Source organism: Globicephala melas, chromosome X, assembly GCF_963455315.2.
Source record: "Globicephala melas chromosome X, mGloMel1.2, whole genome shotgun sequence".
NCBI classification, from domain to species: domain Eukaryota; kingdom Metazoa; phylum Chordata; class Mammalia; order Artiodactyla; family Delphinidae; genus Globicephala; species Globicephala melas.
The window spans coordinates 111,844,332-111,863,290 of record NC_083335.1 but is presented as its reverse complement, the minus strand read 5'-3'; the positions used below and the strand labels follow the sequence as shown (position 1 = coordinate 111,863,290).

Sequence of the window (18,959 nt, the reverse complement as noted above, 5' to 3'; positions counted from 1 at the left end):
CGCTGGTTACTGGAGAATTTCCCTCAGGCTGTGAGTGCTGCGAGGGCAAGCAATGTATCTTAATCCTCACCCCTACAGCCCTAATGCTTAGGATCCCATCCGACAGGGTACAACAAACTGCTCTTTAAGGAGATGGCTGAGTGTGACGTAACACTTTTAGTTTCATTAAAGTGTATGTGGACTGAGATTGTTCCTTTTCTTGAAAGGTCCAAGAGGAAAGTACTTGGAAGAAAAGATTCTGGGGACATGTCTGTTCGAGGTAAATCTAGAGCTTCCCTGGGCAGCAGTAGCAGCAACAGTGCTGGTTCTGTCACCTCAACCAACAGCAATGTGACCACCCCAAACAGCCAGAGGTCTCCTGGCCTCATCTACCGAAATGCCAAAAAGTCCAACACATCGAATGAAGAGTTTAAGCTACTACTCCTCAAGAAAGGCAGCCGCTCGGATTCCAGTTACCGCATGTCTGCTACTGAGATCCTGAAGAGTCCCATCCTGCCCAAACCTCCTGGGGAACTCACAGCCGAGTCCCCCCAAAGCACCCATGAGGCCCATCAGGGGGCACCGGGAACTGAAGCGCTGTCCCCCCTCTCTCCGTGCTCCCCACGGGTTAATGCAGAAGGTTTCTCCTCAAAGAACTTTGCCACCCCGGCATCGGCAAGGGTTGGACGTTCCCGGGCTCCCCCTGCGGCCAGCAGCAGCCGCTACAGTGTCCGCTGCAGGCTGTACAACGCGCCCATGCAGGCCATCTCCGAAGGCGAGACAGAAAATTCCGATGGGAGCCCACATGATGACCGATCCTCCCAGAGCTCAACATAGGTGGTCCACGCCAGGCTGGCTGTCAAAGGCCAAAACCTTAGTCGTATGAGGATGGAGGAACAGAACGGAAGACTGGGGAGAAGTCAGCACATGGTGGGGTACCATCACGCTTACCAACAAGTTCCTAAATATTTGCTGGGGAAATGGAAGGTGGTTTGGTCTTTCTTGATTATTTTCCGTATTTTTAAGTAGCTGCACTGTCTTTCGTATTTTTCTTTAGGGTAGTTTGATTTACCCAATCTCATTCCTTTTGATAATAGAGAATTTGAAAATGTCTGCTTTTCATGAAACCTAGAAAAAGTTTTCCCAGAGCTGCCTATTCAGAAAACAAAGCCCTCACTGTCATAATTCTTAAGAGGATGAAATACTCTGGAGGTTCGGTATATTTTTACATTAAAATGAACTAAAGCAAAATTTAGAAGAACTACACACATGTAAATACCATATTTTTGATAAAAATGTGTAAATAGATTTATGGATGACGAGTGGACATGTGGCCAATTATCTACCACACCAACTGCTTATAGAACACAACAAATAAAGTGTAATAACTGTATTCTGTGAATACCATTTTCGTATCAAATACCATATTTAAATGTCCACCAATATGATTTCTGAGTGATAAACCTCAAAATATGAATTTTAAACTGGTGAAATAAAGGAAATCTTGAGGTCATATAGTGAAATGTGATTAATTTAAAATAATGAATTCAGACTTAACCATTTTTGTGACAAACTGCAGCACCAAACAAACTACTGGTAACACGTGGCTGTGATTTGCCATGTGGCAATTTGGACAGAATGAAAAGCATGCTTTTGATTTAAAAAAAAAAAATCAGTGAGAGAAATCATCATTCTCAACATAAAGCCCTGAACAACAGCACTTGACAGTGTCCTTTAAACTTCAATTTTTCAGTGGATTGCTTTAAAGAGAATGAGTAGGGAAAACAGTAGTTAATTTTAGGTTATGTTTTCTATTACACTACTGGGGACATAAACAGTCCTAATCTGAGGACTAGAATCTTTAAACTCCTTAAACAGTTGAGCAATTAGCTCCAGGTTCTTTAACGAACGAAAATAAAACATAAGCATGCCACAGAGCTGTGGATTTATCAGTAAGTACCTGCAATGAGTTTTCAGTGAAGCTTTCTCTCTGTGCTGATGAGATCCATGCTACCTAAAAATTAACAGAAATGACACTGTGAACAACGTAGTTGGGAAATAGGTATGTGTATATGCATTATTTAAATTCACTGTTAAAATGGGAATGGGGAGCAGCTCTGGTTCACAATGCTACATATAACTGAGTTTTTGTCTGATTTTACTCTATCTGCTTGATGGCAAAAGGGGAGGGTGGTGGGTGGGAAAGGAAATGTCAGGGCAAGTGCTCTGATAAAATGAAGGCAGGGAAACAAGCTGAATTACTTGAATTTTCTTGTCTTAAAACTGAAAAAAAAATGTAGTTACAAGTTGAAATCTGCAAATGGGTTTTACACCTGTGATTTTGACATGAACTGATACTGTATGAAATGATATGTCGGAAATATGAGCAGCTATGTACTTGGAATGTTTTGAATGGGAGAAGGTAGAAAGTAGAGAACTAAGAAGGAATACGGCCTATATAAAAGAATAGAATGTGATTAGAGTGATAGAACATACCAGAGTTACCAAGAAATTGATAAGCAGCTGGCTTTAAGCTTATGCAAGTGGTATTTGGGAAAGTAGGATGTGTGAAAGGGGGTTTGTGGTTTTGGTTTAGTTCATGCAATATGAAGGAGAAAGCCTGGTCTAAGAAGATGCTATCTTTCAATAGAAACACTTTTTAAGATGTTACAGAGTGAGAATTACAGAATCTGATTGCTGTTGGGTTTTTGTTTGTTTCTTTGGAAAGAAAAAAAAATGTCTGGTTTATTCTCCTATTTGTTTTCACTATCAAGTTGTGTTTCTTATGTAAAATGGGTGCTGGGGGTGGCGGGGTAGAGGAGGGAGAGTGTGTGTGTGTGTGTGTGTGTGTGCGCGCGCGCGCGCGTGCGCGCAGGGATAGATAAGCTACCTGGTAAAGCGTACATTTGAACATTTACGAAGTGTTATACTTTTTACTAAAAGAAAAATGTTTGGGGGTTTGAAAAAAATGGACCATCATTTCTCATTGGAACCCATTAGTTAAGAAAACCAGCATGGTTTGACACCACATGGGAACATGAATAACTTTTTCTCATACTTTGAAAAGTACACTTGGCAAACTTTTAAAAGTAAGGTTTTTAGACAAATGCAATAAAAAAAGTCATTTCCAGTCACAATAGGTGATTTTTTGTAATTCTCATAAAAGCAGCTCGTTTGCAGTACGGCTTTTGTGTAGTTAGGGGTTTTTTAAGCGTAAAGAAAGGTATGTAGGCTTTAAAAGTGATTCTAAATCTTGAACAGAAAACACACAAATTGGCTTTAACAAATATGTCACCTTATTATTGACATTAATTTAAGTAATGGTACTATATATATTTTAAAATACATATTGACTTGAATTGTGAGGCAATAAGAGACCTTCTATATGTAATGATCACAGAACTAACCCTTAGAATATAGTTTTACTTATTTTGTTTACTCTAAAAATTTATAGCAGAGTTTCTCTATTTTATATTTCATAGATTTAAAAAAAAAAACCCAGATAAAGATGGATTTAAAATTCACTGTGCAAAAGAGTATTGAGTAACAAACTGAGTTAAAAAAAAAAAGGCAAGAAATTCCTTAGTAATTCTACATGGCTTTATCACGTAGCACATAAGACCAAGATTTAGAGGGTTGTCTTCAACATCACTGCCGTCTTAAAGCAGAGTACACACATTAGGTATTGTGAACAACATCAACCCAAACTTTTCTTCTGTTGTTTGCACTGATGCTAATTTTTTCTTCTTTTGTGTTTATACAACATGTCTATGTTGTGTGGGGGAAATTTTTTTTCCTGATTTTTTTATTTTTTTTGGCTAAGTAGAGGACACGGACCAGTTGCAGCAAACAAAACACACTGTTTGCTCTTGCCAAAGTTCAGTGAGTACATTTGCTGCAGTGGTGGCAGACTGAAAGAACTAGATCATGACAAAGATTTACAACTATGAGGAAGGTTACAGTGTAACTCTTTTGGTACTAGAACCAGTTCATGCTGGCCGAAAGACAATGGTTTATGGACTTGCCTCCATTTTGTATTTTTGTAATATCTGTAAATATGAACTTTTTAAATCGTTGCAAAAACGGTTTCTTTTGTAAGATGTTTTCAACGTTTACATTCAATTCAAGCCTTTGTATATTTTAGAGCTGTGCAACACTTTAAGTCTTGTATTTATTTTTAGTAAAAATGGTGACAGTTTCATTGTGAACCCCTCTCAAAAAAAAATGTACCAGAAAAGTTTGATTACCTAGAAAGTGTGTATAGAAACTGCAAATAAACGTGACTGCAATTAAACAACTGGCTGCTCTCTTCATTGCTAGGTAATTGCACTCCTGGGGTTTAACAAACGGCAAGTGTTTTATAGCGGTCTGGACATATGGGAGGGGAACTGCTATGGCAAAAGTATGAGCAAAATAATAACGATAATAATGAATACTATCTCTGTAACCGGCTCCGATCTCGCTTTGTATTTGAGAGAAGAAAGAATACATTTCCAGTGTCCAGTATACTTTCCTGTACCTCTCCAGGCCAGAAAAATATTTATGGCTTTACTTTAAAGTTACCTGCTTTGCTTCTGATAATTACTCAGACTGTGCCTCCTTCCTCAGATGAACAACCTCGATGTGCCACTAAGTAATGTCATGTACCCTTTATTACGCAAACTTAGGTGCCAGATACTGTTCTAAGTGCTTTGCCTACTCTAACTCATGAAGCACCCCCCCACGTTGTGCCCATTTTACAGATGGGGAAACTGAAGCACAGAGCCATTTACCTGAGTTGCCCAAAGCCACAGAGCGCTTAACTGTTGGGGCTGGGGTACAAACCCAGCAAATCTGGCTCCAAGGTCTGTGTTACCTCACCCTGTGGAGAGATAACAACTTTTTAAAATAACTTTGCCCGGTATGTACCAAACCACAATTGCTAAAGCCCCGCTCCCGCTCCCTCCCCCTTCGAACTCCAGCACTGACGTGCACGCTTAGAATTGAGTCAATGTCGACGTCTGGGGTGCGTCACAGAGGGACGGGGAAGGAGGAGGAAAAGGGGGGAATTACATTAAAAAAAAAAAAAAAAAGCTTCAAAGAACTAACCGAGAGTGGGGAGGCCACGCACCTAAACGCCTCACCCCCCAGAGCCGCCTCCTTAAACCCGCTCCAACACAGAAAAAGTCGCGCGCGCCGGCGCTCCTGCACAACCGCACTAAACCCCTCTCAGCCTTAGAGGCTCGTGTTTTCACTCTAGCACGGGGTTCCGATCCCACCGGCCCCCGCGAACAACGCCAAGCTACAGGGGCTCGGAGGCCGGAAGTGCGGCCGCCCCGAGGAAACCAAAGACTCTCCCCTTGGCAGTCGCTCTAGCGACGCCCGCTCCCCTGCAACGGCTCAGAGGTCCGCTGGATTGGTCGGCTGACGGCCCAGGCGTGTCTTGTAGCGGCCGCTGATTGGTCAGCGACCGGCTGCGCGCGTGGGAACCTAAGCATTCGGGTGCTCACAGGTACGAGCGTTGCGCCTCAGCTTCCGTGGGGCTCGCGGCCGGCGCGTCACGGGAGCGCGCCGTACTTCCGGCGCGAGGAACGTTTGAGGCATTGGTAACCATTACAGTGGTTGCCGCCCGGGCGGAGGCACCGTCGTCTGTTGCTACCTGCGTCCGGCGCCCTCCGGAGGCCGATTTGGCGGGCTCTGCGCCAGCAAAGGTCTGTCAGGTGACACTTTTTCTTCCCTTTGAACTTTCTTGTCTTAGATGTGCGCCTGAAGCAGGTGGGGAGGGATTTTACTTCACGGCTGTGGCGCTCCGGAGCGGGGTGGCGGGGGAGGAGGGTTTGCCTGAGGGAAGAGAAAGGGTTTGCCTTTTCGGAAAGACCGAGTCTACTCTGGAGTTTCAGCCGCAGTGCAGTTGGGGTGGCTTGGGATGATTCGGAGTGGTTCCCACCGCCCCTCCCGGGATGCCAGCGCGTAGGCGCTTGAGATGTGGCCCCTTATTGAGTGGTTTGTGCCGACTTTCTAAGAGCTGATCCTTTTTCGTCCTTTCTCTTCCTTGGTGGGTGAGGGGGCGACGAACGACCAAGGCTCTCAGACTTGTCAGAATTTTGAGTTTGGAAAATCTATCAACTAGCGAGTTGGTTCGTTGTAACATTTTTTGAGGTGCAAACGTTGATTCTGAGGCTTTGCTGGTAACCGCGATTGATCTAAGAGAGTGCAGCTTCACGGTTGTAAATACGTACGCGAGGCTAAACGAAGTAAAGACGTGGATTGAGCACGGTAGTTGGTATCTTCGTCTCTTGGGGATCGCTGCCCCCCCTTTACCTGGCTCTCCCTGAAGTCGAACTGCTCTAGAGTTTTAAACTGGCTTAATGTTTACAAATCGTGATTTAACGAGCAACTTTTCTGCACGGTGTTTTATAAAGCACGGCATGGGCTCGATTCCCTGATGGGTGATGGGGATGCAGTTTGGACGGCATTATCCCCCCCCGCCCCCCCCCCCGGTCTGACCGACTCTGTAGCCGCTGAAGTTTGATACGGATGCTTTTGAGAGTCCTGACAGGATTTTTAGAAAGTGATCCGTGTATTGACACGGTCTTGTTTAAAAAAAAAAATGCGGAGGGGTCTGGCTACTGCAATCTGCCCTGTTTTGCCGAGTAGTGGTTCTTGCCGAGTTTTAGCAGCATTGTAATTAAGCCATTAGGGAACTGTCTGTCAGAGTCTCTAACAATGGTTGGCAAACTTTGTATATAAAAGGCCAGCTAGTAAGTATCTTAGGCTTAGAGCAAAGGGACAAGTGATAAGAGGTGACCTCTGAGCAGTGTGGAGGCACCTGACTGTAAAGACCTTGTAGGCCATGGTGGGAGTTCTGGATTTTCTTTTGTTCTTGGTCGAAAAGGGATTCCAGGTGATTTTAATAATGAAGAAGTAAAGCGCATAGGCTCTGGAGTCGTACTGCACTACTTACTATGAGACCTGGGTAGGTTACTTAAAGTCTCTTTGCCTCAGTTTTCTCTTAAGGAAAATGGGGATGATAATAGAGCCTGCCCTGTAGGGTTGTCAGGAATGCCAAATGAATTAACATACATCACGTGCTTAGAACATTGCCTGACACAGAGTAAGCAGTAAAATCTGTTAGATGCTATTATCTATACTTTGTGGCATAGTTCAAATTTAAAGAAAAATTATATATTTAAATCTCTAAAACAAAGTTGTTAGAAATACAGTCAGAGTATAAGAAATGGTCCCTAGAGTTGGGAAACTTTAACTCACTATTCTCTTTCCGTGTGAGTTCAGGTAGAGGTGGGAGCCTGCTCTGCACTGTTCTTTGTAAGAGCAAGACTTGAGGAGTGACTTTTGAATATCCATGACTTGGGACTAGTTAAATAAATCATGGCCTATTTGCAAGATAGGAAACGAAGAAGTTGAAGTGACTATGGTATATCTAAAGTTATTAATTTAGAAAGACTTCTTTTACTTTTGCCTCTTTTTGAGCTCATACACTGTATTCTTTTCTGGGTCTGGCTTTTACTCAAGGTTGTAGTTTTGAGATTCCTGAGATGCGTCCTCCTCGTTGTGTGTAGCAATAATTGGTTTATTCTCATAGCTGTGTAGTCTTCCTTTGTATGAAAACACCAGTTTAAGTATTCATAACTTGTATTAGTTGTATAATCAGAAAAAATAAACATAGTCTAAAAAAGTAAAATTTGGTTCAAGTTACAGCTCAAATTGGAGGTATTTAATAACTTGAATTTATTCCACATTATTAGACTGCATTTGTCTAACTTGAGAGTTACTTTTCCCTTCATTCTGCCTCTCATTCCTGCCCTGGCTCAGGATGGATAAAGGGAACCTAGCTCTCTCATTAACGCCCCTCCCAGTACTGTGATGCCAGCGTTCAAATCTACTACGAGATATGATATGACAGCATTGCACTCAACGTCCTCCTGGTGGCAGAGATGAATGACTCAGAACCATAACCGAGCCTACATAATTCTAGAAGAGTTTTTGGCTTATTTTTCACATACAGTCCTTTAGGTTTAATATAAAATTTAACTATTTATTTTATAATATAAAATTTAAGCACTGAAATGACCTTAGACGTAATCTCACCCAGTTTTCACCGAGCAGGGGAGGAGGCGATGTCTTTAGTGGTCTCTCCAGGCCGCACCGTGGTGGGCGGCCCAAGCCACAAGAGACTCCTGACTCACATTTGGAGGCCCGCAGTCTCCCTGAGCAAAAAGCTTCGGAGCTCCTTGACCAAAGCAGTTAGGACTCATGCTCTGTTGTTCATTTGTCTCCAGCACTTACTCTGTAGCCTTTAGGTTGTGGAGCATCCGCTTCACAATTTGGAAATGTGTTCGATCTGGATTCTTATTCCTACGCGTGGGCAATAAAACCCTTCACTTTTTAAAGGTTTATTCTAAATCACTAACGGAAGAATTCTCATTTTGTCGCTCTCTAAACTTCAGCCAGGACTCCAATTCAACTTGAGTTGGTATTCTGAGAACATATCCATGTTAAGTTTATTAAGGCAGTAAGTGGGTGAAGTAACTTTTTTATGCCTTGCTTTTCAGGAATTGAAGATTTACCAGTCCTACGGGACCAAGGAGTTTCGCAAATAACCCTCCAGCAAGTTTAAAAATAATTAGGCCCAACTCAGAGAAAGCGGAGTTGCTCTGGTTGCACAAAAAAGATGTCTAGCTGCTCCAGTGAAGTCGATGTGGTTTGTATTTCAAATTGAAAATCTGTCTTTGTTCTTTTCATTGTGTTCTATTTTTTTCTAAATTGAATTGAATTTTGTACAGTGAAATGCAGAGGTTGTAAATATACAGTTCATGAGTTTTGGACACTGATGTATAAAGCTGCTATGAACATTTGTGTGCAAGTTTTTAAATTTTAACTACCTACCAAGAGTCCTTTTTTTTCTGACTCTTTTCACATAATTATGTGAAAGCACTTTGCAAAGCATACCTATACAAAGCATAGCTATACAAAGGTAACATGGTATATTTTTATAAGTATTAATATATAGCCCAATTCCACATTATTTTGTCTTTTGAAACAGACATACATACTTCTATGTAGGTTTAAAATTATTCCTATAGTTCATAATCCATTCTTAGAATAAAGAGTTATTAAGTGAAATGTAATGGCTGTTTACTGTCTATTTACTTATTTATGCACTGTCTTATTCCCCCCAAAATGTTTTAAGTGATTTAGAGATTAATTTATCAAGAAACATAGGTGTGGGGAATTCCCTGGTGGTTCAGTGCTTCGGACTCCAACATTCTATCCCTGGTGGAGGAACTAAGATCCCACAAGCCTCCAAGTACAGGGAAAAAAAAAAAAAAAAAAAGATAGGTGCTTAAGTGTTTCCTATTTTGTCCACAGAGTGGTACTGTTGGTCTATTTAAAAATCAAAAGCCATGAACAGGATTCTTTGTAGTTAGAAATACTTGCTTTTACAGCAGTTCTGCTGCCAAATTACTAGAAGAATAGTCTTTCTACCCTGAGGTACACAAGAGGAAAACGATGTCTTAAGTGTGGTTAAGTTAATGAGAAAACAGTTTTGCAAGGACATCTTTTCCTATAGTCATAGTATTTACAAAGGTCCCTTGATATCACAAATTGGCTTTTGGAGCTTCTCGAAAGTGAAATTGAAGTCCTCAGTTTTTAAGTTCTATCATCTTTCCTTTTAATTTATTAATAAATTTTCCTTAGATAAGAACACGAATCTCTACTTATGATGATGGTAACACTGTTCTTTATGCATATGAACCAAATACTGCATATTTCAATAATGTAAGTAATGTTAATTGCCATTTGCCAAATATATTAACACTTAACCACTTTAAAGAAAAAATTCTTCATAGACTTCCTGTAAACTCACACTCAAGAAAATATTAGTCTCTCCTGAATTTGTCTGATTCCTTTCATTAGACAATGAGCAATTAACCATTTCACTTCCCTCTTTTCCTTGTAGAAAATTCAGAGCAGTTTTTACTCATTTTTTTCAGTGCAAAATTCTAAACCTCCGTCCTTCTGATATAATAAATTCTTTGCTTAATCCCTTTCTTAATTAGCAGTGATCATCTTCATTCTCATAATAACATGAGTTTTTTTATTTTGTCTCTGCTTTAGATTAATATTTCTGAAACTCTTTGAAAAGCTGGTGAAAAATAAAAGCAAGTTAAATAAATAGTGTTTTTTCCCCACTTACTGTTCAGTTTGACTTTCATAGAAGTGAAGTATTAACTACTCAATTTTTAAAATATCAGCAGGGAAGTGTCGTGTCTAACACATCCTGCAACGAAGAGCAACAAAAAACAATTCTGAATGTCCTTACTCACTGCCAGGTACAAAAAGTTCTATCTCTCAAATGTAGTTTTCTAAAATATTAAGCTTAAATTCTCTTTATATCATATAAAGAGGTGGACAATTGAAATTTTGCTGTATCAAATTGCTTATGATTATCGCTCTCATTGTGATGATTTTTTTAAACAATTTCTAGTTAGAATAGCATCTTCAGGTGAAAGTTTTGAAATAGCAATATGGAGGTTTCATAGCCTTTTGTAAAAGCCCTTAACTGATGAAATGTATAATAGTTATGTCTCCTTCATCTAAATTGCTCAATACTGAATTAATTTCCCCTACAAAATCTTTAAAGGAAATTGGCTGATTTGGATAAAACTTAGTATGTGCCTAAATGCATGTCAAGATATCTCAATTGAAACAAAATGGCAACCCACCATTTTTTAAAGAGTTTATCTTCCATAGTTTTGAGGGGATTTTGTAAAAATTGACGTGTTGTTGGAGATTGATAGAAGTATGTAATTATCAAGGATTTTGTGAGCGGCATACCCTAGAAGCAATGAACATTTATAAACAAATACATGTTTCTTAACATATAAAAAAGTTTCTTGAATATAATGAACATACTTTGAAAAGTAAAAAATGTTTATGGGAGTCTTTATCATTATAGAGAACAGCAGTGGAATACTTAAAGGGAACGTGTCTTGTCTTCCGGGGAAGGATGTACAGAGAGTGGGAATGCAGGGACGACGTAGGGAGTTCTGATTTTTGAGCAGTGCTCTCCCCTGCTTGCTTTACATCAGCATCCACGATGAACTGGGTTGACACTGCTCTGCCAGGGCCTTCTGAGCGATTGTGCAAGATGTGTTGGGATAGAGTATCTCCGCTAAGACGTGCCCAGGTTCCAAAGTCACAGCTAAGGGATGCGCTCCATTTCTCCTAATGTGCTAGCTCCCTCCTTTCTTCGGCGCCTTCCCTTACCAGTCTAGACCACACGGTGCAGCACTTCCATCTGTTCTTTTTTAATCCTCGCCCAGCACCCCCTTTAGTAAAACCCCAGCCCTGTGCAGGCTGGGAAGCAGCGGGGAGGACCTCCACTGGGGACTGGTGATCCTCAGACAACCCCGATCCTGTTCTCTTATTTTGTGGAGAAAATGGAGGGTGTGGAGCAGAAATCCCCTCCAAGTCCTGATTCCTCTCCCCACAGCCCTCACACTTGCCTGGATCCATCTCTGACGACCTCCTTCCTGACCACTGGAGTGGGAAAAGTGTTTCCTCTGTAAGGCTAACACCTCTGCTGGTTTCTGCATCTGACCCTCTTTCCCTGTGCTCAGACACCTCCCTTCATTCCTCTGTCTCTTGTGTCTTCAGCCTCTGTCTCCATCACTCTCAGCGTAGTCATTCTCCCACAGGTTTAAAAAAACCACTTCTTTTTGCCTCCCATCCCTCTATAGCTGTCATCCTCTCTCTCTCCTTCCCATCATAACCCAGCTCTTCGATCGTCATTTATGTTCACTTTCTAAACATTTGACTTCCTGTTTTCTGTTTGGGTGTTTTTAATTTCTGTTTTAATATTTTTTATTGAAGTATAGCTGATTTGTAATATTGTGTTAGTTCCGGGTGTAGAGCATAGTAATTCGGGGTTTTTGCTGATTATGTTCCATTATAGGTTATTATAAGATTTGGGGTATAATTCCCTGTGCTCTACCGTAAATCCTTGTTTATCTGTTTTATGTATAGTAGTTTATATCAGTTAATCCCATACTCCTAATTTGTTGGGTATTTTAGAATATACTGTTCCTTCTGCCCTGTATGCTCCTCTGTACATCTCTACCTAGTGAACACCTTCTCATCTTTTCATTCTCAACGCAGATACCTCCTTCTTCGAAAATCCTGCCACGACTGTCAGGCTGGATTAGGTCTTGCTCTTCTGTGCACGCTTAGCCCCTTGTTCTTATCTGTATCGTGGCAATAATAATACTAATAGATGATTGAGCACTATCAGACCAGTCATCATGTACTATTATTATTATGTTGGTATTAATACTGTAGCACGTTGTTTTGTCCTCAACAGAACTGAGAGAGGATTTCATCCCGATTCTATTTATAAGGAAATTGAACAACAGAGAAGTTAAGTAACTTGAACCCAACTGTGTTCCCCTAGAGCCTGTGCTAGTTATTCAGGGCTGAGAGCCAGTGGGTCTCATGCTTCATCGTGCATCAGAATCACCTAGAGGGCTTGTGAAAACACAGATCACTGCCCTCGATCTCAGAGTTCCCAATTCAGTAGATCTGAGGTGGGAGATTTTTCATTTCCAACAAGCTCGTGGACGGTATTGATGCTGCTGGTCCACGGAGCACACTGAAATCCACTGCTCCAGGCGGCCGATCACTTTCTCTGTTGACCATGTCTCTTTACTTGTCTCTCTCCAGCTAAAATGGGAGTTCCTTAGGGTAGGAGCTGTTTTTTTCTTCCTTTTTCTTTTTTTTTCTTTTTAATGTCCACATTCCCAGCATCTAGCGAAGTAGTTCTCACAGGTGGTAGGCCTTCAATAAATGTTTCTTTGAATGAATGATGTAATTAGTGGTTCTGGCCTTTTAAGTGTATTTTTGCCCGAATGAAATTTCTGTGTATTTCAAGAATTCTCCGGTTTTATCAGTCACATACTTGATTGGCACACAGGGGTCGCGTACTCAAAGGTTTTGTAAGGTTAATTGTTAATTGCATGACTTTAAAGTACTCTGAACCAAAGGTCACATCTGTTGTATTTGGCTCACTGTTCTTTCCAGAGTGGACCCCTCACTGCCTATTAGGTTATACCATCATTATATGGAAAGAGGCTCTTTCCAAGATTTGAAAATTTCTTTCCTAAAGTAGCACCTTCCTTGATGTAAAATGACTCCATCATAAATGTGATGGCTTATAGGAATTGTGGTACATTTACTTCCCAGTATTCAAGCTTCGTAAAATGCCTGTGTGACATGGAGTAGTTGAGTGGGAGGTTGGCGCGCCTTATCTCAGCCAGCTCGGCTCTGGGTCCGCAACAACCAGGCATCAAGTGGGAAACAAGAGATTTCTGACGGCTTGAAAACTTTCAGACTTTGACTTTGGCTTAATGGTATTTTTTATGTTCCTTTCCTTTTGAAGTAGAAACTACTAATAGTCTGTATTATAATAGGTCATCTATGATGCTATTCAAAAACTGGATAAGAAGCTTGATGTCGTGCACGCAAAGGTTAGAAAAATCAAGCATTTTCGTGTGAAGTCATGGTTGCAAAGTCGTGTAAGTGTTATAACAATATTTTCAAAAATATAATAAACCTCTGGTTTCTAAAGATGCCAGTCAGAAGTGAGAGAGAACTAATAACTGTGAGATAAGCAAGGCTGATCTATACCTGCTGTAGCAGCAGATGGGAGACTAAACCTCTGCCGGAAAAATGCTGAAGTTTAGGTTTGAGAAATGTACGACAATGGGTATTTTTATGTTTGTAACCGTAATACATAAAGTGCAATTAAAATGTAGGGTTGAAGAGGAAATCATGTAATCAAAATAGAGCATTTATCTTTAATAATATAAAGCAATCTTCCATGGAAAGTAATTATGGATGTATTTACTATTTTTTTCTTTCACTCACTCACAGTTGGTTTATGCTGGGTTTGTGTCATTTCAGAAGCCACTCGGATATGCATTTAAAGATTATAATTACCTGCTTTCTAAAAAGATCAGATACCAGAAAATGAGGAAGAAGCAGTGTCTCTGTCCATCGCCTTACCCTAAAAGTTATAGCCCCACTATTCCAGTACAAAGGCCGGAAAAGGATTCCCAGAGCAACCCTCTAGAAGCACCTTTTGGGTCCCCGGTGCCTCTGGATCTGGAGCGATCCCTTAGCCTGAGCCCGACGGTCCCCTCCACCTACCGCAGGCGTTCCTACGAGGAGTACTACTCGCCCCAGGACCCCACGCAGGGCTCCTCCAGTCCAGAGGCCCACAACACCCGCAGTCTTTTCTTAGACACCCAGTCCACTGCGGTCGAGCCTGCAACCGTGCTGACCCAGAGTGAACGCAGTCCAGCACATAGCCCTGACATGATGACCTACCCAGCTTTACTGGAAAACAGTAGATTCAGCCGTGCTGGCTCACCTCTCTATGTCCCGACCAGCTTCGGTGAGTGTGAACTGACACATGTTACAAGTAGCATTATTTACCCTATATTCCTCAACACCCTTGATGCAAGCTTGTGGAAGCTGTTTGTTTCCCATCTTGAGGGCTAGCTTGGGGCAGCACTCTGAACGATGACTAAGACTTCTTGAGTGTCTGTGATGTGCCTGCACTGTGCCAGTCAACGGACAGGCCTCTTCTCCACTAATACTCATAATGATCCCATTGTGAGTTTTTTATCTTCTGTTTTTCTTTACCCTTTCCCTGTGTAAATAATTAAAATGCTCCTAAAATGGCCAGAGCCCAGATGACAGGAGAGAAAAGGTACACTTTAGGCTAATTCACAGGAACTAAGGTCAAATTTGTGTTGACGGTCCGGCGAATTACAAAAGCCGCTTCCGTTACCACACGCTAACTCTAGGGAGTCGAGCACTCTGGCTGAGTAAATGAGTACCTGTCTGGACACAAAGAAGTTTCAGTACAACGTAGTGAACGGCACACCTAAAACGTTTTGAGGTATGAGCACCTAAATTGTTTCATGCCTCACGTTATTTCTTTTTTAAACATAAACCTTCAACCAAAATATCTATTACCATGCAGTGAAACTTGAAAGAGGTATTCAGTGTAATGTTAAAGTTACTTCTGACCTAGCTGAGCAGAAGTCTTGTTGTTTTCAAAATTCAGATACACCTTTAAGCCTTGAGAGATGTTAATTTTAAAGCCATGGAAGAGATTCAGTAAAGAACTGATTTGGTTCTCAAAGATAATGGGGGTTATTGAAATTCACTGATTAAAGTGAATAATTTAAGCAATTATAAAACTAAATTCTGGGGATTTCCATTGCAATTAGCTAGTAAAATAAACCTCATCTGGAGAGACCAAGAGGACAGAGATTAAGCATTTCAAAGAATTTCTCTCAAAGTAAGAGAGCAAAGAGCAATAGGTTATCTTAGATTAACCTAATTTAACCCAAGTAACAGATCTTTTGCTGTATTTTGCCTGTGGCCCAAGAGGCCTCAGATTGCTCAGTCTGTTTTATGATCTTTGAAGCTTTAAGGTGTCTTCCGAAGCTGCTTTTGTTGTTTGGGGGAGGTCAGGTGGGACATTCTTGAGTAGCCATCCTCAGGTCATCTTTGTCTAGGCTTTCCCTGGATTTTACCTTGGAGTCTTGGGTCCATGCCGGGGTACTTCACAAGGTTCCAGGAATGAGACACTTCTTCCCTACCTAACATCTCTTCTTTCAGGATAATGATCAGGTCAAGTATGATTTGTCTTTTTTCCCCCATTGAAGGTCCAAGTTCACCAGTTGGAAGTGCCCCGGGTGTCCTCAAACAGAGCCTCCCTGATGACCCTTCAACCTGGTCTGTGGATGAAGTGATCCTGTTTCTGAAATACGTAGATCCTCAGTTATCAAGTGCCCTCGTCGACCTCTTCATGCAACATGTAATGTATCTTTTGATCCGGTTTTCCTGCCGTAATGACTTTGAATGACCTCTGTGCAGGCCCTTCAGTTGGATACTGATTAGTGTGGATGGTGGGGGAACCCTATCAACTGATTATTCCATACGCGAGAAAGTTTACTTTGCCCGAAGTTAGAGCCTTAAAGGGTGGAGGCTGGATCTGTGCTTTAAATGGGTACCCGGGTACCTAAAATACTACAAGTCTTCAAGTTCTCAAGAGAAGATGATTCAGCATGGCCACACTCTCCTTTCTAACAACAGCTACAAGGATCCTCCTCCCCACCTGCTCCCTGCTCGGCCCCAGGACCGTGAGTAGGAGGGGTGACCACAGCTGTGACAGGGTGTCCTCCTTGTTACGATGCCCGATGAATCCAGCAACTGATTCCATTTGGCTCAGTTCTGTTGACCTTATATGGTTATTGATGATTTGGAATGCTGATACCCTTATGCCATTTACAAAGTAACATCATGGGCTAAATTTTAAATTCTAATTTCTTTAATTTCTAGTTTTACTTAGTAGAAAATGTATAGATGGTACCTGACAAAGGCAGTACTGTGAGGGATTTCAGGTCCCTTCAGCCAGTGACATATGATTCAGTACAGTTTTATTTTTAAACCAGAACTTGTGAAAACCAAATAATATGCTTCAGCAGCATCATTTGGTCAATTAATTCTTTTTTACATTTGGAGGATACCTTGTGACTATCAAGTAATGTTTTTTATAGGGTTTCCTAATGAATAAAATTAGTGCCCACATATCTGATGTACCCTTTTCAATATGGTAAGAAAATCAGTTATTAGTTTTTAGCATCTAATTAGCTTCCGACAACTGATTAGCTTTCAGTGTTAAGACAGCACTGTATAGCACACTTATAGCTGACATACTCATGTTCCCAGCCCTTCTAAGAAAGTTAATGACCATCTGAAATTCATTTTTACCATTCATAGTTTTTACTTTTTGTCACAGCTATGCAGTATTTTGTTCAACACACGATATTTAAAATTAGGTAGTTTGATGCTTAGGACGTTTTTAAGATATTAGGTTAAATTTCCTTTTTCTTAAAATTTGAAGCAAATTTACAGATGATTAAGTGATGCTTCACTGTACAAATTAGATTTTTAATAGTTTCCATCAAGCAGTTGCATATTCAGAGAATATACATCTGGACTGAGCTGCCCTCTAATTGGTGTTACATGTTCTTACATAGAAAGGAAGAACCATTCTGATAAAGTATGAAAGCTTTATTAATTATTTTAATTTCCTTCTCTCTGTAGGACATTGATGGGAAAGCTCTGCTACTGCTCAAGAATGACATGATGATGAAGTACATGGGGCTTAAGCTGGGGACAGCTCTGAAGCTGCGCCACTACATTGAAATGCTTAAAGACAGAAGGATACCTCAACAATTTAAAAAGTGTGTAGATTAGATTGGACTTAATTCTAGGGAGACCAATGCCACCTTTTCTCTCTGCCCTTAGTTTTTGTTGTGTAGAAGGTTCCTCTAAAATACAGTGTATCCAAAATCACAGAACCCTGGGACAGTCCAGGCTACTCCTTTAGAAGCCATTTAACATGTTAGCACTAGCAGAGTCAAACTGGTGCTTTGTTCTTTGTATCTTTTCATTATTTTCCTTGCATAGTTTACAGATAGTTAGTTACACTTCATGCAGGAAACAGAGAAACACCTTTGATTTTGGTTAATGTTTATATGTAAAACCAAAACAGCCAAATCCCAAAGGGGAAAGTAGTCAGGGAGGGATTGACGGGTTCTCTAATGAAAAAAATTATAAGGTAGATGGTCATTTTATGCAAGAGATATTACACTACAAGGGTGGGTTGGATGGAGTCTGACTATATTCTTTTCAATTAATATGTTTTATTTTTAAACTTCCTTATTTTGTCTAAGCTTCAACATTTAACTAGGCATTCATTGTTCACAGCTCTCCACGAAGATGCCTATGTCCAAGTTTTTTAAACATGTGTTTTATTATGTTTATTCCTCATATGGGTACTGTTTCATATTTATATTTTGTTCTGTAGCTGAAGTATACACACAAGTAAATCTTTTCTTTTTTAATTTAAAATGGCACTTTACACTTCCACAGAGGTGAAGATCAACTCTACATATAGTGAGTTTTTTTATTCTGTAAAACATATGCACATCGTTTGACATCACTGGTACCTCTCAGCTCACACTTCAGGGTTTCCATACAGGGAAGTTCTGTCTTGTGCAATGTTTCTAGTTAATTTCCTTTCTGAGCCATTTATCCTACTAAACTTTGGAAGGTGCATCAGTTCTGATTTGTCATGTTAATTTTAAAAATCAGAACTTTCACATGGAACATGTTCATTGTTGTTTTATTTATTACATCATTATATTGTATAATATTTAGTGTAATGTTATAAGCTATGAGAAATGGTGCTAATTGTATTAGCCATTTGTTATAAATGCCAGTAAGATGTTCACCAGGGGTAAGATTGTACGTTTTCTTTTTAGAAAACCAAGTGTACTTTATAAGCAAATGCAACTATTTACTGGGCGTATATGATTTAAAGGGCTTTTTCGTCCGTGTTATTTCTTTTGTCTTATAAGACAAGATTCTAATTTAAACTTGTCCTTTCAAACTGTCAGTGTGAAGATGCTGTGCCACTTGAACAGTCCTCAGGTGTTTGTATAAATACTATGTTTTACAGTTTTTAGATTTTAAAATATAATAAAGTTTAATAACCGCAACCATTAATGTCAGAGCCTCAGATTTGATTTTACTTGCTTGAAGACTTAGAGCAAGCAGTGATACATGTCGTGAGTAGTTATACTCTGTGACAACTTCACTAGAGAATTCTCTCTCCATCCTGAATATCAAGGCAAAAGTATGGCTAACACAATAACTGTCATTAATGCAGACAATTAGCAGAACTAGAATTTAACATCCACTGAAACACATTTTCCTCTCTAAAATTACCCTCATCTCCATGAAACACAGCCAGATCAAGACTAAATTTGTTTACAGAATTAAGTCTGGTCAATTGACCACATAGGGTCCTCCTAACTGGCTGTGGTGGAATTCAG

At 40.4% G+C, this 18,959-nt stretch overlaps 2 protein-coding genes and 1 long non-coding RNA gene across 10 annotated transcripts in view; 2 read left to right on the top strand and 1 right to left on the bottom strand.

The window, feature by feature from the left end:
- Positions 1 to 4,267, top strand: part of NHS (NHS actin remodeling regulator) — a 347,571-nt gene extending 343,304 nt beyond the window's left edge. For all 3 annotated transcript variants that reach the window (XM_060292103.1, XM_030848180.2, XM_060292104.1), the window contains one exon: positions 207 to 4,267. In XM_060292103.1, the coding sequence (XP_060148086.1) occupies positions 207 to 816 (610 nt within the window). In that variant the 3' untranslated portion in view covers positions 817 to 4,267. The remainder of the gene's footprint in view (positions 1 to 206) is intronic.
- Positions 1 to 5,457, bottom strand: part of LOC115847920 (uncharacterized) — a 97,744-nt gene extending 92,287 nt beyond the window's left edge. For 2 of the 3 annotated variants that reach the window (XR_009560654.1, XR_009560656.1), the window contains exons 1-3: positions 5,068 to 5,457; positions 4,752 to 4,840; positions 1,940 to 1,993 (exon numbers count right to left, since the gene is read on the bottom strand). This is a non-coding gene — a long non-coding RNA (uncharacterized lncRNA). The remainder of the gene's footprint in view (positions 1 to 1,939; positions 1,994 to 4,751; positions 4,841 to 5,067) is intronic. The other variant, XR_009560655.1, reaches the window with a different exon arrangement.
- Positions 5,458 to 5,471: 14 nt separating this feature from the next.
- On the top strand, positions 5,472 to 18,615 carry SCML1 (Scm polycomb group protein like 1). 4 transcript variants are annotated; one of them, XM_060292106.1, is made up of 7 exons: positions 5,472 to 5,669; positions 8,532 to 8,680; positions 10,236 to 10,313; positions 13,449 to 13,553; positions 13,945 to 14,434; positions 15,720 to 15,871; positions 17,164 to 18,615. In XM_060292106.1, exons 2-7 carry the CDS (start codon positions 8,651 to 8,653, stop codon positions 17,314 to 17,316), a joined length of 1,008 nt encoding a protein of 335 aa, XP_060148089.1. In that variant the 5' UTR covers positions 5,472 to 5,669; positions 8,532 to 8,650; the 3' UTR covers positions 17,317 to 18,615. The 4 variants fall into 4 exon arrangements, with proteins under 4 accessions (XP_060148089.1, XP_030704036.1, XP_060148088.1 ...); XM_030848176.2 differs by having other exon boundaries at positions 13,942 to 14,434; XM_060292105.1 differs by having other exon boundaries at positions 5,472 to 5,678; positions 13,942 to 14,434.
- Positions 18,616 to 18,959: the final 344 nt, after the last annotated feature.

What these genes read in the sequence shown, in the direction of transcription:
- SCML1 (XM_030848176.2), top strand. Translation starts at nt 8,651, where the DNA reads ATGTCTAGCTGCTCCAGTGAAGTCGATGTG. An exon ending in GCTCCAGTGAAGTCGATGTG is followed by an intron (nt 8,681 to 10,235) that starts GTTTGTATTTCA and finishes TTAAAATATCAG; the next exon opens with CAGGGAAGTGTCGTGTCTAA. An exon ending in TCGACCTCTTCATGCAACAT is followed by an intron (nt 15,872 to 17,163) that starts GTAATGTATCTT and finishes TTCTCTCTGTAG; the next exon opens with GACATTGATGGGAAAGCTCT.